Genomic DNA, 19,407 nt, shown 5'->3' on the forward strand with positions numbered 1-19,407 from the left:
TTTCCACAGAGAAGCCAGTTATAGGATTCACTCTCAGCCCTCTGGGAACAAAGCTCACCTTTTATTTTTGGAATTTCCTGAAATGAAGTGGAATGGAGGGACTGACTGGCTTCATTTTCAGCTTATGCTTTTAACTACATTGGTAGTTGGCAGTTTGTATCAAGGAGGTGCTTTGAAAAAAGCCAAAGAGCCTTCATTCACTCCTGGGCCACAATTCAATGCCGATACTAGCCATCTAGAGCCAGGGAGCCCAGAAGTTGTCACGTAGAGTTCCCTAATGCTGACTAGTTTTGACAAACACATGGACAAACTGCATTATGGATTCAGATTTACCTGCGAGATCACTTTAGTCTGCCCAAGAGACCTTCCCAACCCCAGGCAGGAGTTTGCTTAAAATAAGCCAAGCAGGAAAACCAATCATATGGGCAGGCTTCTGGCGTTTGGGCAGCATTCCCATTTGCTTCAGTCTGGGTAGAGGTTGGTACCTTGGTGCTGGGGCACATGATCTCCATTCTTTGCAAGTTATCTTTTAAGGCCAGGGGCCATGAAGATGGCAAAGAGACAGACTGGGGTTGGCCATAGTTGATAGAAAAATTTGTGCCATTAAATCTTTCAATAATTACCCCTCCTAGGAAGATACTGCCAAAGAAAGTGTCTTTAAACATGTACCTCATGTTTGTATCTGTACCAGTTCACTGGACAGCACAACCATGAGCCTTCTGTGGATAATAATAAGACTCACACTTTGGGAGTTGAAGCTGATGACCACTGTCCAAGCCATCTCGGAGATCTGCAACCCCAGAGATCATGTAGAAGGCAGAGGGCACTTGGTCCAGTTTCCTCATTGCACAGATGAGAACACTGAGACCTGGAGAGACGTGGTTCTCCCAAGGTTACAGTGCTGGGTCAAATCTAAATTGGCCGAACTCCCAGTCCAATCCTCTATTCATGAAGTCATCTGACTTGCTACTATGCTAATTCTAAAAAGCACCTTATTGTCCCCAAGCTCAGTCCCTCACCTGAAAACAAAGAAGTCATATTATGGTGTCAAAAACGACATTCAGGGTCAATGTTCTTCAGCTCTGTGGTGCCAGTGGCAGATACGAAGAGGGTCACAGGTGCCTGCTGAATGACTAGGTTCAGAACAGAACCAGGTAAGGAGAGGAGGTAGGGAACATGACAAAACCCTTTGCTCCCATCAGTCCTCATTTCTAAAAACTACTGGCTCTTTGTGAATGTGGTTTTCATTTAGCAAAGAAAGCCATATGCTCACACCACTAAAAGAAAGAACTCCTGTCAGTTGTGCAGCAAACTAGTGAGACTCCACATCTGACATCTGAGGGCCTACTGGAACCTCGTAATCTGTGAGGCTCCAGAGCAGAGAAGGAAACGCAAGCAAAAAGCAGCTAAATGAAAGATTAACCCCAACTACTATTTTTCATGAGGCAATGAATCTCTTGGGAGATAATAAGAAGGGAAGGAAAGATGTGAGTTCGAGGGGATGAGAGGAGGAGGAAGACATGGGTCAGGATCAGGTCGTGGGTTTTCTAATTTTGTGCTCCCTAAGACCCGGTAAAGATGAAATCACTTTTATTTCCATAACCTCAGCTCCAGTGTGGGTCATACTATTTCTAAGTCTAATCTCAGGAGATTGCTTAATGAAGTTAAAAGGAGAATAGTCATCATAAGCCAAATGATGATTCTCTTTAAATCCTGCACAACCAGTGGAAACAGAGACTTCAGTTTCTTATAAATAACCATTATTGAGCCTTCAAAACTTCCAGCTGATTTTGGTGAGGCTTAATTTAAATGACCAGGGATCAAATATATTAGCTCTGTCCACCAAGGAGGAAATAAACCCTCCTTACTTCAAGTAGCCGCCCTGGTGACTTCCATCACTTGCAGTCAGGGACACTACAGTGTAACTGGCCAATCCCCTTTGTTTTCTTATTACTGTGCAAAGGTAGGAAACGACAGTGACCACAAACTCAGTAATCCTGGCTGGCTTCAAAGCATAAATCTGCTTCCCAAATCATTATTTAACGCATTAATTCATCCTAGTGCCCTATATGTGTGCTTGAATCCCATAATCTCTTGGTGGAGAATCAAGCAGCAGAGGGACTTTTCCAGATTACTTATTTATTTATATCTCATCTATTTCCAAAAAATGATTTGGGGTCACTTATAATAAAAGGTAAAACTAAAGTCCAAAGTATCATAACAGATGACGTCCTCAACATTATTAAATATATCTATATATAAACACATATATCTAATATAAATACACATATATCTAATAAATGTAGATAGATATAGATAGATAGATATATCTCCAGATATACCCCATCTAGCTTTAAAATCTTAATTCTGATATTAAGTTCTAGAAAGGCAATCCAACAGCAAGCTAAAGTCATACAAGCTTAGGGATGGAGAGATTTGAGTGTTCTTATTTTATTAATTCGTTATGCATCTGACTCACAGATACTAAGCTCCCAATATTTTTTAAATTAAACATTTTAGTTTGAGATAATTATAGATTCACATACAGTTGTAAGAAAGAATGCAGACAGCCTGTATACGTTTTACCCAGTTTCCCCCAACATCCTGCAAAACTGTAGTATGACATCACAACATGATATTGACATTGAAAGAATCAAGGCACAGAGCATTTCCACAGCCACAAGGGTCCCTCCTGTTGAACTTTTAAGACAAAACTGTCTCCCTCCCTATCCCTCACTCCTGGCAAGTACCCATCTGGCCTCTATTTCTGTAATTTTGTCATTTCGAGGAGGTTATATAAATAGAATCATACAGTATGTAATCTTTTTGGATTGGCTTTTTTCACTTGGCATAACTCCCTAGAGAATCATCCAAGCTGTTGTGTGTATCAGTAGTTTGCTCCTTTTCATTGCTGAATAGTATTCCATGGTATGCACCTGCCATAGTCTGCTTAACCATTTATCCACTGAAGGATGCCTGAGCTGATTTCAGGTTTTGGCAATTACAAATAAAGCTGCTACAAACATTCACATATAGGTTTTCATGTGAGCATAAATTATCATTCCTCTGGGATAAATGCCCAAATGTGTAATTGCTGAGTCCTATGGTAGTCTCATGTTTAATTTGATAAGAAACTATCAAACTATTTTTCAGAGTGGCTGTACCATTTTACATTTCTAAAAACAATGTGTGAGCAATTCAGTTTTTCTGTATTCTCACTGGCATTTGCTGTTTGTATTTTTTTTGGTTAACTTTAGCCATTCTTATAGGTGTGTGATGGTATCTCATTGCAGTTTTATTTTGCATTTCCATAATGGTTAATGATGCTGAACATCTTAGTTGCCACCTGTATATCTTCTTCAGTGCAAAGTCTGTTCATGGCCTTTGCCCATTTTCTAACTGGATTATTTGGTTTTTACTGTTGAGTTTTGAGAGTTTTAAAAAACATATTCTAGATGTTTAGCCCTTTGTTGGATATGTGGTTTGCAAATACTATCTCCCAGTCTATAGCTTGTCTTTTTGTCCTCTTCACAAGGTCTTGACAGAGCAAAAGTTTTACATTTTGATTAGGTCTAATTGGTCAATTTTTTTTTTTTTTAATGGCTCATGCTTTTGGTGTCAGATCTAAGAACTCTTTGCCTAGCACTAGAGTCTGAAGACTTTCTCCTTTTTTTCCTAAAAGTTTTATGGTTTCACGTTTTACATTTAAATCGGATTCACTTTCAGTTAATTTTTGCAGAAAGTGTGAGGTCCAGGCCAAGGTTAAATTTTTGCCCATGGATGTCCAATCTTTCAGCACCATTTGTTGAAAAAGTCAGCAAGGAAAAGACCAGGACTTTTCCACTGAATATGGAATATGGAATCATTATACTTTGAACAACCCCTCACAATTCTACTGACAGGAAGTATATATAAATTCAATGTCCAAATACATCTAATTCAATAAATATTTACTGAGCATCTACTATGTGTCAAGCATTTAGGCATATAGTGGTAAACAAGGCAGATACAATTCTTGCATGAATGGACCACACTGGAGAAAAGGCTTTCAATCAAGCCCAGATCTCTGCTGTGGATGTATTTAGTGGCCCTGGTTGTGAGAAGTCAGTTTCTTCCTTCCCTCTCCAAGCACAGTGTCAACATGTGGTCATGACCTCCACCCAACCCCTCAAATCTTCAGCCCAAAGGCTGATTGGAAACCTAGAAATACTACTAGTAATGGTTGCCAACTCTTGATCTAAACCAGCCAACAGACAGCAGCAAATATATTTCAATCATGATTAATGTGAACCCTAAGCACCAATTTTCAAGCACCAAGAAATAAATACGATCTGAGAGATGAGCTGTAAATATCACACTGATTAGTTCATCTTGCTTTCTAGAGACTTGTTTCACAGTTGTGACATTTCTAAGGTCTGGGACTACTCTGATCCTTCAAGTTTTCTTTCTCTTTATTCTCCCCAAATATAGAATCACTATGTCTAATGCAATAGCAATCACCAACCACTGCCTGAAACTCACGATTTTGCAGGCAGTTGTACAATTTTGCAATGAATGGGTACAGCTTCATATTCAGGAGAAATGATAGAGCTTTCCTCCAAATGCTACATACACTGCCCTCTTGAGTGAACTGGGGAGTTCAGGCCTGGGGCTGCTCTGGCTTCCCCTGGCCCTGGGCCCAGTCCTGCCCACACATCTCCTTGGAGTATCTCTATCACAATTAAGACAGATAAGCAGCCCATGAAGACAAATTCCCCACATCCCCAAACCATAAGCCAAATTCTGAAGCTCTGAATTCCTGAAGCAGCCAAAGCTCCCCTGTAATCAATCCCAATGAGACAGCAGGCAGCTTTTGGAACAATAACCCTCAAACATATGGATCCTTTCAGGGTTGGAATATCATTGCAGATATCTCCTTTTGAACAGGGGGAGGGAAAGTACATATTCTTTAAACCATCAAATGTACCAACACCTCTTTAAAATAATGATCCCATATTATGAGCACTAGTTTTGAGGCAGAGATACAAAACCAGGTGGCCTCCATGGTGCTGCAGACAGGAAAGATCCTGGGGTGAGGTGAGGGTGCGGAACACACAGCGCTGGCTATGGAAAGGTCTGCAGGGCTCTTTCCTCACTAGGGCTGCTTGGTACAAAACGGAAAACATACTAAAACCAATGGAATGGACTTATCTGGAATGGGGGTCTTCGAGGAGGAGAGACCCTCAGACAGGCAGATGTGCCAGCAGGTAGTATGTGCCCTTCTCTGTGGGGCAGGGAGGCTGCTAGTCCTACTTTGGATGTTTCATTAATGGCTATATAAACAAATTCTGAACTTGCTGTTTTAATTTGCTCAGTGGGGAAGAAAAAAGTGCCACTCTCTTGTGATTCCCAACTAGGTGCTTTTTTTCAACGATCAGATGTTATTTCAATGTTCAGCAAACATATTTGATTTCCTTCCCTTAACATTTGTTTGACTTGTTCTCCAATGGGGACTGGGTGCTTTGGAAAAGCTCTGAGAGGTCAGGCTTTACTGCGGCTTCCCTCAGCACCTCCCTGGGCTTCTGGCCCACTACTTGGGATCTTCTTTCAGCAGCACTTGCTGTAGCCATGGCACACATGAACTATTTTCCCTCCAGGTCCCTGTGAGTCTTGGGGGTGTAAATCAATGCAAGCTGGAGATAGGACAGACCTAACCGATTATTTAGCTCTCCTACAGGCCGAAAAACAGGGAGCCTGAAGCAATGTGAAAAATACTCCAGGGAGATGATCCTCTAAGAAAGAATGACTCACCTCTGACCATAGTTTTCCACTTGTCTCTTTTGGGAAGCTCTAACTGTACCTGACAGATGGGAACACTCACAGAAATGAGCTGTTTGTGGCCCATTCTCTTCTAAAGACAATAGTCTCCATAATGGCAACCCTTCAGGTACTTCCAAAAAGTGAAAAATGGAGGTAACAGACAGGGATATGTTCTTTTCGACACTGTACTGACATTATGGCCAGGCTAAGGAAAGGTACTCGGGGGAACTGTTGCTTACTCAGATATATACACAAGGCTCAAAGAGAGCTCACACCCATCAACTTAAAGAACAGGGCTAAAAAAATTATAGTTTTCTAAAAGCTCAACTTTGGCAAAGTGGTCCTAGCTACACTGTAAAGCTTTAGTGTCAGACCTAGCACAAAAGCTGATCTAGTGCAGCTCTGGCAAGGTTTGACCTTGTGCTTGCCAAAAACAGGCCTGGCTCAGTGTGAATTCCAGTGCCAGCAGCACACCAGCAGCCATGCAAGCTAACTCCCAGACGTGATCCACAGTGCACTCTGGGTACAGGCCACCATTCAGATACAAGAAAGAAAGACTTTAATTCCTAATCTTCCCAGTCATTGCTAGGTCAGACTTAGGCTCAACGATCTGAGTCACACAAGAGGTCAAGGAATGAAAATCTGAGGTGCTGGTTCCCACCGAAAGCTGAAATACTTTCAATAAGTATATTTATTGGAAGTGGATGCACTGCAGGTATGTACTTTGTTTTATGGTTCCTCTGTTAGGGATGGCCCCTTTTTATCAGCCTCAGCTATGTAAGTAAGAACCGAGTTTCTCTGTGCCCAAGATGAACTCAAAGGGTGAGCCTTTCCTAGAGCCCATCCATGGCAAGATGAGATAGGAGGTTCCATGTGCTGTAAAGAAAAACCCTTCTGCAGAGACCCTCCTGGATTCCCAACAGACCGAGGCACATTTTCACATTTAGGATTCTGGGGTGTAAATCTAGGCAGGTAAGCAGTTAATTTCTTATCATAAGCACAAGCCTGTGAGAAGCATGTCCAAGACTTGCTTTGCATTTTAATTTTTATTTATTTGTTGTTTTGAGACAGCGTCTCACTTTGTTGCCCAGGCTGGAGTGCAGTGGCGCGATCCTAGACTCAAGCAAGTCTCTCACCTCAGCCTCCTGAGTAGCTGGGACTACAGGTGAGTGCCACCACACTTGGTTAATTTTTTATTTTTTTTAAATTTTTAGTAGAGATGAGGTCTCACTATGTTGTTCATGCTGGTCTTGAACTCCTGGCCTCAAACCATCCTCTCACCTTGGGTTCCTAAGGTGTAGGAATTACAGGAATGGGTCACTGCACCCAGTCATCTACTAGTTTTTAAAGAAGTTATGAAGTCTAATTCTAGGATATGTCATTTCTATTTTTCAGTTGTTGTAGTGAGAAGAGAAAAAGTGGAATCATTTATTAAGAATTGCAGATTCTAGGCCGGGTGCGGTGGCTCACACCTGTAGTCCCAGCACTTTGGGAGGCCGAGGTGGGCGGGTCACCTGAGGTCAGGAGTTTGAGACCAGCCTGGCCAACATGGTGAAACCCCATGTCTAGTAAAAATACAAAAAATTAGCTGGGTGTGGTGGCAGGTGCCTGTATCCCAGCTACTTGGGAGGCTGGGGCAGGAGAATCGCTTGAACCCGGGAGGCGGAGGTTGCAGTGAGCCAAGACTGTGCCACTGCACTCCAGCCTGGACAACAGAGTGGGAAAAAAAAAGAATTGCAGATTCTATAATCTCTCCTACTCTCGTTGGATACACATGTAGAAAGCCATAAGTGTTACTAATTCTGTTTAAAACATAAATGTTATACAGCATCTCAGCTCTGGAATTCTCCAATTAGCGAAGCCCCCTCATCACTAATTAAATCTGAGCTATGGAGTAAGCTGGTCTTTTCTTTCCCCTTGGTTCTTCAATCCATTCAAACACTAAGTCTATAGATTTTCCACTAGCATAATCTCCAGTCTCTGCAACCTCTAAGTCATCCTGTGATCTGATGGCTTTTACCATATACTTCTCTACAAACCTACAACAACTCTTTTCTGCCTGTCACTTTAAACTTTTCAGTTGACCTCTTAGCCTGTGCCTTCGCTGGCCCTCTATTAACCTAAGCAGGCTAGCTTCCACTGCTCACCAAAACAAAATTCCCACTCTGCCACATCGATATCCTGATGGCTCCCCTGTGCTACCACACACACCAAGCTCATTCTCCTTTGGTGTCTTTCTAATTGGTGCTTCCTGCACCAGGAAACCCCACTCAAAGATGGTTTTATGTTCTCATGAAAAAACTGGGGCATTCCATGCTATTTTGTGGTCTTCCATGGTTCTTTGAGAGTATTTACTTGTTATTACCTTGGGAAGTTGTGAACAAAGTAATACAAATAAATTCTCACAATGTATTAACACCCAGGAGGTATTACCAATGCTATCACCTACAGGATACCCAGGTTGTAAAAGGGAGAGCATCAGTATTTTGTGTGCTTAACAACACACAGTTGCTCTTGGTGACTTCCTATTCTCACATGAACAGGAATTCATTCACTGACTTTATAATGGATATTCTTAGCCAAGAGCATTTCACATCTCTCAGGTGAAAATGTTCAACACTTAAGTGTTACTAGTAATTTTTATGGTTGGAAATGAGGATCAAAGAATGAAAGAAAAAATAAATTCACAGATTCATACATTCAGCCAAGTCTCCATGGCTCATTTTCTGCCACATGTTTTAAACTGTCTCTCTCAAAGGTGGAGGAGGGGAGGAGGAATAAGTTGCTTTTTATTTCCCAGCTCTCAGATCTGAAATAAAAGCAGACAGCCTTGGAAAAAAAAAAATCAAACATTCAAGTAACACTATACGCTGCTACTGTTCCCCTAGGAGTCCCTCGCAAATGAGTATCAAGAACTCAATAGATACTTTCCTAGTAAAATACATAAACAGATAAATAAATTATCCCAGGCTGAAAAGAATTTCCACATCTGGTAGCTCACTAGAGCTTGTCAAACAAGTCAGAAACACGCAGGGCCAGAGAAGATCATTCCTAGCTCCTGATTTCAGGGCTGGAGAGAGAATGGAACATTTCCCAAAGCCCTTTGCCTTCCAACAGGAAATACGATCCATATAAACACACAAATAACCCCTCTGTTGTCTTCCAATTAAATAAATAATGATACCCGGTATTCGGTCCAAATGTCTGTGTGCTCAAGTCACAGACGCTGGAAGAAAACGGGCTTTCCTACACGGTCTAGCCTTTCGTTCCCAAGAACTTGCTATGGTGTACCTTTAAGGGTTATATTCAATGTACATTTAACACCCCAAAGAAGTAACTTAACCCCTGTGCCCTTCAGTTTTCTCAGCAATAAAGCCTGAAGTGACAGGATGATCCTAAGATCTTCACATTCTGACACTGTGTTTCTTTTAAACAGAGCTTTCTGACTGGGGTGCTATGAATGGGTAATGAGCATGTAAAGATCTAATCCTCACCCATCAGCAGTGAGGCCTCGGGTGGGTCACATCTAGTGTGCCACAGCCTCGTCTGTGTATCCCAATAGAGCATATTGGCATCATCTATTTGTGCAATGATTTGACAAAGGATGGAGAAAGGACTATTGTGGCTCTAATAACTTTCTCCTGGAGAGTGATTCTAGAGTTCACTATCAATTTGCAAGCTAATATCCAGGTAGATCTCCCCTCATCATTTATCTTACATCTCTTCCCTCTTACACTAGGCCCAAGTTTCTCTCATAGCTCTTGGAAGTGTGCAATCTGTGAACTGGCCTTTAATTACTGCTTTATGTTCCTCTAGCAAGACCTGGAGCCAGTTGCTTTAAAATGGTCTCTGTAAATCAATTCTTCCAACTCTTTAACATAAGCACTGCCTTAGGATGCCTTCGTACTTGTGAAAAACATGCTGGAAGTCTAGGGCTTGAATCTACATGTTATTCCTCAATACAGGTATCGTTAGAATCCTGAACGAAGTAAGATCTGGTTCACCATATTCGGCTCCGTCTCCTCCATTAAAATAACTTCTTGATTTCTTTCTTCAATTTCAATATGCTGTTGGCTATCACCAGCAAATACACCCTTATCTTAACACACACAGTCTCTCTGTGTTCCACAAGAAAGTGAAGGAATCTGACATTTTTTATGCGTTGAAGTTTGGTACTTTTCCACACAGAATCACACCTTACAGATCTGGCTGTACTTCTGATGGTTTAGAATCATTACACCCAAAGGGATCTCAGGAAATCACTTGGTCTATTCTTCTGTGTCCAAGCAGAACTAGGAAAACCACTCTAAATGCTGGGGGATTGCGGGCTTCCTTTTCTTAAAAATTCCCAAATGGGAGACTGCTGCCTCTCCAGGCCTCTTAAAAATTCTTTGGGGCAACAGCTAAAAAGGTCTGGTGCATGATTTCTCTTTGATTCTCTTATAGTAAATACTGTATTTAAACCATTTTTAATTTTAAGTAGGATAATGAATTTAACTATTACAGAAATGATAAAGGCTACAGAAAAAAGAAGAAATAGAGATGCTTATTTCAGAGAACAAGCAACGGCAAGGGGATATTTCGATTATGCTAAAGGTGCTGAGGTAGCTAGACTTACCTAACTGGCCTAGTAAGAACATTAAATCCACAGTGGCAGATGTGCCCTCTTTTTAATCACACATCGAACATTTACCAAAATAGACTTTTCATGGGGCCACACAGTCTCAACAAATTCTAAAATAATAAAATCATAGAGTATATTTTCTGACCACAGTAGAATCAAGCCGGAAATACGTAAGAAAACTATTAACTTAAACATTTGACAAAAATAAGCTATGTACTTTTATATAACTATGGGTCAAAGAAGATAATACAATGGAAATCAGAAAATATTCTGAGCTTAAAGACAATAGAAATATGACACATCAAAATTTGGAAATGCACTTAAGGCAGCAATTGAAGAGTAATTTATAGCTTTATATGCATATATTAGAAAAACAAATATTGAACTCAATGAGCTGATCTATCAAGTCAAAAGGCTAGAAAACAGCAACGTAAATTCATCAAAGAAGGGAAAGAAATTAATCAAGAAAGGAGTAGTAATTAAATACAAAAAAAAGCACAAGAGAAAAATCAACAAAAATTAAAAGTTGAGGCCAGGTGGAGTGGCTCATGCCTGTAACCCCAGTGCTTTGGGAGGCTGAGGCAGGAAGATTCCTTGAAACCAGGAGTTCAAGACCAGCCCACAACAACATAGCAAGACCCCGTCTACCAAAAAAAAAAAAAAAAAAAAAATTAGCATAGTGGGACAATTCTGTAGTCCTAGCAACTGGGGAGACTGAGGCAGGAGAATCACTTGAGCCCAGGAGTTTGAAGTTACAGTTAGCTACAATCATACCACTGCACACCAGCCTGGGTGATGGAGTGAGACCCTCTGTCTTTAAAAAAAAAAAAAATCAATTCTTTGAAAAGATTATAGATAAATCTCCAACAAGAGTCATCAAGAAAGAGATAAAACAAAGATTGCCAGTATCAGGAATGAAAAAGAGTATATCATTCCAAATCTTACAGGCTTTAAACAATAAGAGAATATTATGAATGACTTTATACCAGTACATTTTGTAATTTAGAAAAAATGAACAATTCCTTGGAAAATACGATTTATCAAAACCAACACAAGAAGAAAATCTGAATAGTATTAGAGACATTAAAGAAATTGAGTCTGTAGTAAATATGCAAGGGTGCTGGTTGGGAAGGAAGGGAACATGGAATGGATAGAAGAAAGTTACAAATATTAACTATGGTCTGGAGATCAAGCAACAGAAGCAAAGAATGTGGTACCTATGCATATTTTCTCCTTTCCTTATGTATATATACTTGGATATATAAACCAGTTTATTTTTCTTCTTTTCTAATTACTATCTGAAATAAGAAGTATTGCTACAATTTATTCAGGTTATACAATTTATGTAAATTTATGCCATTTATTCTTTGCGTGTTTACAGTTGGTTCAGCTTCTTGAGTCTGTACATTTATGTCTCTTGCTAATTTGGGACGTTTTTAGCCATTATTTCTTCAAATGTTTCTTCAGTCCCACATTCTTTCTCTTCTTCTGAAATTCTAATGACACAATATTATATCTTTTGTGATTGTCCCACAAGTCCCTGAAGCTCTGTTCATTTTTCGCCAATCTATTTCTTCTCTGTTGTTTACACTGGAGAATTCCTATTGATTTATCTTCATGTTCTCCAGTTTTTTCTAGTTATCTCCATTCTCCTACTGAGCCCATCCAGTGAGTTTTCAATTTTAGGTATTGCAATCAGTTTTGAAATTTCCACTTAGTTCTTCTTTATATCTTCTTTTTACTGAAACTTTCTGTTTTCCATTTGTTTTAACAGTACTCATAATTGCTTATTAGAGCCTTTTTTGTGATAACCTTTTAAAAATCTTTATCAGATAATTCCAACATCTGTGTCATCTTGTTGGCATTTGTTAATTATCTTTTCTCATTGAAGTTGCAATTTTCCTGGTTCCTGGTATAATGAGTAATTTTGGAACATTCTGATTATTGCTATAAGATGCTGGATCTGTAAATTTTCTCTGTTGGTGTTTTCTACTTCACTAATTTAGCATTTACCTTGCTTCCTTCCTTCTACTTGCTTTGAGTTTAATTTACTCTTCTTTTTCTAGGTTCTTAAAATGGAATGAACTTTTGGTCACTGTTTTAGACTTTACTTCTTTTTATAAGCATTTAATGCTATAATTTTCCCATAAGCACTGCTTTAGGTGCATCCCACAAATTTTTTTCCAGTTTTGAAAGAGTTTACTTACAATAAAAACTATCAATTTTAAAGATATAATTCACTGAGTGTTGACAAGTGTATATAATTATTATAACCACTACCATATCATAATATAAAACATTTCCATCACCTGAAAAGCTTCTTCTTGCTTTTTTGTGGTCGATCCTATCCCCCAGCCCTGGCAATGTAGTTTTTTCTACTCTAGAATTTCATATACATGGAGTCATACAGTCAGTAGCCTCCAACCTCTGACTTTGTTCACTTAGCATAACACTTCTGAGATTTATCCATGTTGCTGCATGTATCCATTTCTTTCTTTTTATTGCTGTGTAGTTCTCCCCTGTATAGATATTCCACATTCTGTTTATCCATTACCAGCTGATGTTTCTAGTTTAGGGATCTTATAAGGATAAGTCTTTATGTAGACGTATGTCTGCACATATTTATTTCTTTTGGAAGCTGGATCATATAAAAAATGTTTTATATGCCAAACTGTTTTCTAAATTGGTTGTACCAGTTCACATTTTCACCAGTAATGTATGAGTTCAAGTTGCTCCACAGCCTCATCAATACTCAGTATTGTCATTCTTTTTAATTTTACTTATAGCCATTCTAGTGGAGATATAGTGGTAAACTCACTGTGCTTTTATTTTAAAATTGCTGTAATGACTATGATGTTGAGGATTTTTGTGTGTGTTATCTTATATCTCTGTATCATCCTTTATTTACTTATTTATTTATTTATATTTTTATTTTATTTTTTTGTTTGAGATGGAGTCTCATACTGTCACCCAGGCTGGAGTGCAATGGTGCGATCTTGGCTCATGGCAACCTCTGCCTCCCAGATTCATGTGATTCTCCTGCCTCAGCCTCCTGAGTAGCTGGTATTACAGGCTCACACCACCACACCCAGCTAATTTTTTGTATTTTAAGTGGAGATGGGGTTTCATCACATTGGCCAGACTGGTCTCAAACTCCTGACCTCATGATTCACCCGCCTCAGCTTCCCAAAATGCTGGGATTGCAGGTGTGAGCCACCGCGCCCAGCCTATATCATCTTTTAAAAAATGCTTCAAGCAGTAATTTTTGCTCAACCCACCCTTTCCCCCTCTGTTTAATGCTATTCAGCTTTTTTAAAGAAGTTATTCTTATTGACAAGTTATAATTATATGTATTTATGGGGTACAATGTGATGGCTCCATACACATACACATTGTAGATAAGCAAATCAGACTAATCCATCACCTTGCATACTTATTTCTTTGTGGTGGAAAAATTTAAAATCCATTCTTTTAGCAATACTGAAATATAATATATGTCATTACTAACTATAGTCACCTTACTGTGAATAGATCACCAGAACTATTCCTCCTCTCTAACTGAAACTTTATACCTTTTGACCAATATTTCCCCTTTACCCGCCTTTCTCTCCAACATCTGGTAACCACCATTCTACTCTCTACTTCAATGAGGTCGGACTTTTAGATTCTACATTTAGTGAGATAATACAATATTTGTCTTTTTGTGCCTGCCCTCTAGATAGCATAATGTCCTCTAGATTCATTCATGTTGTCACAAATGATAAAATTTCATTCTTTTTTCAAGCTGAATAGTATTCCATTGTGCATATGTATCACATTTTCTTTATCCACTCATCTGTTTATGGATACTTAGGTTGATTCCATATCTTTGCTATTGTGAACAACGCTGCAATGAATATGAGAGTGCAGATATCTCTTCAATATACTGATTTCAATTCCTTTGGATGTATACCCAGAAGTGGGGTTGCTGGATCATATGGCAGTTCTATTTTTAGTTTTTTAAGGAACATCTATACTGTTTTCCAAAACAGTTGTATCAATTTACATTCCCACCAAGTGTACAAGGCCATACATGTGTGGTCCATTTCTAAACTCTTTATTCTGTTTCATTGTCCTATATATCTAAATTTATCCCAATACTATCATGTCTTGATTACCGTAGGTTTATAGCAAGTTTGAAAATAGGGAGTGTACGTCCTGCAACTTTGTTATTATTTTTTTAATTGCTTTGACTTTTTCAGGTCTGATGCATTTCCATTTCAATTTTAGCTTGTCAATTTCAATAACAAAAAGCCTTCTGGGATTTTGATTGGATTTCTTTGAATCTATACAATTTGGGGAGAATTTACATGGTAACAATACTGAGTCTTTGGATCCACAAGCATGCTATATCTTTCCAATTATGAAGTTGTTCTTCAATTTCTCTTGGCAACATTTTTTAGGTTTCACTAAACATATCTGGCACACATTTTGTTGAATTTTTCAAGTATTTCAGTTTTTATGCTACTGCTAGAGTATAAGTAACTTTTCTTGTAGCTTTTTGGAAATATAGCTGATATACAATAAATAGTTATTTAAAGTGTATAATTTGACATGTGTTGGCATCTGTATACACCAGTAAAACCATTACCCCAATTAAAATAATGAACATATCCATTTCCCCTAAAAGTTTTTTGTACCCCTCTGTTATTCTACCCTCCTGCCCTTTACAGCCTGACCCTTCCCACTTACCTTCCAGGCAACCACTGATCTTTCTATCTCTAGGGTTAGTTTGCACTTTCTAGAATTTCATATATATGGAATCATAAAGTATGTTCTCTTTTTCATCCTGCTTCATTAACTTAGCATAATTATTTTGAAAAATGTCCATGTTGTTGCATGTATCAATAGTTACTTCTTACTTATTACTGAGCCATATTCTACTCTATGGATGTATCACAATGTTTATCCAGTCAACTGTTGATAGACATTGTTTTATTTTCTCCAGTTTTTGCCTATTACAAATAAAAGCTGCTTTCAATGTTAGCATACAGGTATTTGTAGAGACATAAGTTGTCATTTCTCTAGGGTAAATACCCATGGGAAGAATGGCTGGTCATAAGGTAGATGTATGTTTAACATTTTAAACTCCAAACTGTTTTCCAAAATGGATGTAACCAGATTATGGATCATGGTAAAGTGGAAGGGCATACAGGCCAGAATAATCTTTTCTATATCTTTCATATGTGTGTTGGTAAGGGAGATTTATTCATTAATCAAATGTTACTGAATTAACTACTGAATACAATAAACTGGGTTAGGCACAGAGGACACAGCAATGAATAGGAGAGCCATGGTTCCTGCCGTTTGCTGCTTATATTCTAGAAGGAAAAACAGACACTATAACAACATAGTTCACAATTATTTGCTCACAAAGACATACAGAGTGCTCTGAACCCAACCTGACTGGGGACTCTCTGAAAGCTTCTTTGAGATAGTAACAGCCGAGCTGAGTGTTGAAGGATGAGTAGAGATTAACAAGACAGATATAATCCCAAGGGACTGTGATAACACCACAAAATAGTAGTTCTGGGATCCAATATAACTCCCTTAGGATGTAAATATTTACTTATTTATTCCCTTAATCAGTCAAGCCTGCTCCCAATTCCTGCATGAAAATCAATCCTAGGCTTCAGCATAAAAAGCAGGATTTAGAAGCATCATGATCTTTTGTCTCTTGATTCAACACTAAACTGAGTCCCTTCTTCAAGATAGAAATGTCCCTTCTGAATAATGAAAACAACAATCTCTTTCGTGAATCATAGTAGAATCATGAATGGAATAATGAAAATAGCAGTAGTCATAATGATAACAGCAGCAGCAGCTAACATGGCATCTGTAAAGTGTACAGTCTACTGTCCATCACACAGGAGGTGTACTTACTGCCCTTTGGTGCTTACATTCCAAAAGGAAAAAAAGACACTAAACAACATAGTTCACCATTATTTGCTCACAAAGAGGTATAGAGTGCTCTGAACCCAACCTAGACTGGGGAATCTCACTTTCCATGTGGGAGGCACTATGTAATTTCATCCAATGCAAATAATAACCTCATGAAGTAGATACTGTCATTACCATTTTATATAAGAATGAACTATGTTCCAGAGAGATTAAATAACCTGTTCATCATCATAAATCGGTCAGTGATACAGCAGGAATTTGGGCACAGAAGCCCTAAAGCACCAATGGTAGGGGTACCTAAAAAATGTATTTGTTTGCCTTAGAGTCAAAATAATTTTGTGACAGGCAAATGATATGCTGATGACTGTAAGTACTACTTCTGAGGACCACTGATCTCAGGCAAATGTCACTCACAGTAAAATCCTCAGGGAAGACAGCACAGTGTCAGAAAAATTTGGATTTAAATCCCAATTCTTCCACTTATTAGCTGTGTGACTATAGGCAAGTTATCTAACCTTACTTAGTCTCAGTACAGAATGAGAAAAACATACCTGCTTTGCAGGCCTGGGCCAAGATCATAAGTAATGTATGGAAACACTCAGGACGTTGACAGGAACATAGTAAGTTGTATATACAAGGTTGTTATCAAAGTTGTTCCTTCCATAGCGTCTGGAGATTCTGACTAACAGAGATAAGAAAGCTTCCTGGTTTCACTCTTCTAATAATTACTTCTTTAGAGGTAATATGGAATCAAACACAAGTAATCAGAGGAAAGAGGTAAAGATGCGAGTTCAGTCCCTTTAAGTGCTGCAAAACTTCCTCTCGTTAACATATTCTTAGTTGTTTAAAACAAACTCAGGGTTGAAAGAAATCAAAGGAATACATTTAGCCCACCCTTCTTTTAGTAGTCTTCCTTTAGACCAACTGAAAATACTAAAGAGACAGCACTCTGTCCATCTTGGCCGTGCTGTTTTGAACATTCCTTTTTTCCACCTCTCTTTTGCCACAAAAATAAACAGATGAGTAGCATTTGAAGCCATTATATGCAATGAAGAGAGAAATCACTGGCAAAAAAAAAAAATTAGTCTTTTTTCCATGACTTGATTAGAAAAACAAGTAGGCAATTTGTTTTTAAAATGGGAATAATAGTATACTAAATATCATCCAACACCCTAGACACTATGCTGTAAAAGTCATCTTCTACGAATAAAAATAAATCCAAAAAGATGAATGTATGTCTTATTAACTACTCTCATGCCTTTCATTGGTCAGTAACTACATCACCCAGGGCATTACATATCAATCTATTTCATAACAATTTCTTTTACACTCAAATGAAGCTACATTTTTAAAAAAACCTGGGAAAACTTGAGCTTTTAATTTTTGGTGGTGGTGATAAGTGTCGGGGGGAGTGGATTCCTTTTCCTTTCCCTTAAAATCCACCTTCGATTTAAGTGTTTAAAAATACATTTCTATAATAAATACATGTACTAAATATAGCTTCATTTAAAAAAAGTATGATTTAAGAACCCCAAATTCAACAAATCCTCAGTTAACTAAAGAAAATGGTTACCTCACTCCCCTTTCCCCTGAGCCAGCTATAGCTAAATGACTTGAACACTCTGCGTGCTTAAGTCTGATACCAGCTCTACCCCCAGCCGCAGGCCTCCGCCTGTCGTCATCATGCATCTCACGTACACCCTGACAGGGCCCATCAATTCCTATTGCTTTTCACCAGGCCTCGACTCTGGCACTTTCCCCTGGGGAGACCTTTACTGGTCTCCATACTTAACCCTTGAACCCAGCCTAATCCATCAGCCTCATTGAATAAACGGTGATAGGGAATGTTTCTCCCTAAAGACAGGCAGCCAGCCTCTCCACTTAAAACTCAGAAAGAAAGCCATCAACAGGGTCTGCTTTGTTTGTCAGTGTCGCCAGCTTCTTCACTTATTGATGTTTTTATTGCTGCAGTGCCCAGCTGCTTGAGTCAAAGGAAGTGGTATTCAAGGAGACATCAATTAAGTGCTTGTTAAATGCTATAGATGCTCTTTTGAAATTGTCCTCTGGGACTCTCTTTGGGAGTTCCCAAAACCAGTGGAGGGCACAGTTGCCATTTTGGAATAGGGTTTCTCCAGTGCTTCACAGAACAGCTTCATAACCCACACTCTTATGCACACCTTTTGGACTCTACTGGCAGATTTTAGGAATTCTGACTTTTAAGAAGGAAATATAATACTCTTTTTTAGGAAAGACAAGCAGTCATAGAAAGTAATATTAAACATATAAACATAAGGTGTAAAACCTCCTTACCTCATAACCAAATTGCAGCTCATCAGAGGTCAGCATAATGATGTCATCATCAATGGCCAGAACAGCTTCTGTCTCGATTTCATCATAAGGGAAGAAACGGTTACTTAACTTGTTTTCAGCAGTCCTCACAACTTTTAATGGAACCCGGATTTTGGGCCAGAGAGAATCTGGAAAAAGGGAAAAGGTATTTACTATTCTCTTAATTTTGTGAGGAGATAAAGTAGTAAAAGCATGACATCACAAATGAGATAGAAGAATCAACTTCTATCCATGGCTCTCATCAAATCCAAAGGTACAACTGTGCCAGGGGAGATTCTCACAGATGCATCTTTATTATTATAAAAACTATATATACTGTACATACACACACACACACACACAACACATATACACACATACAATATACATACATATTTATCCTCTCTAAATCCTTGTAACATTACTAATTCTCAACACTGTCCTAACTAGAATGAACAAATTGGCTTCAACTCACAATTGAGAGGCGGAGAAGCCAAACGACTCGACCAAGGTCACAATGACAGGAAGAAAAATAAAGTCTGCATTACCTCATTCTCAGGATCAAGACTTTAATATCAGAACTCTACCCACCTGTGTTAAATACTCTGTGAAATAGTTCCAGGTAAGTCTATCCTAGCTGAAAACTTGCCTGCAGCTGTTCTAGGAAATACAGTGTATGTGCTAAAGATGTCTGCCCTGACGTGCCCACCTCCGTC

The 19,407-nt window shown here is 38.8% G+C and overlaps 1 protein-coding gene across 10 annotated transcripts in view; it reads right to left on the reverse strand.

The window, feature by feature from the left end:
• The window catches only part of EXT2 (exostosin glycosyltransferase 2), a 198,752-nt gene that overhangs the window by 60,157 nt on the left and 119,188 nt on the right, over positions 1-19,407 (reverse strand). For all 10 annotated transcript variants that reach the window (XM_077963091.1, XM_077963089.1, XM_015114420.3 and 7 more), the window contains one exon: positions 18,674-18,840. In XM_077963091.1, coding sequence (XP_077819217.1) covers positions 18,674-18,840 — 167 coding nt within the window. The remainder of the gene's footprint in view (positions 1-18,673; positions 18,841-19,407) is intronic.

Source organism: Macaca mulatta, chromosome 14 (genome assembly GCF_049350105.2).
Source record: "Macaca mulatta isolate MMU2019108-1 chromosome 14, T2T-MMU8v2.0, whole genome shotgun sequence".
NCBI classification, from domain to species: Eukaryota; Metazoa; Chordata; class Mammalia; order Primates; family Cercopithecidae; genus Macaca; species Macaca mulatta.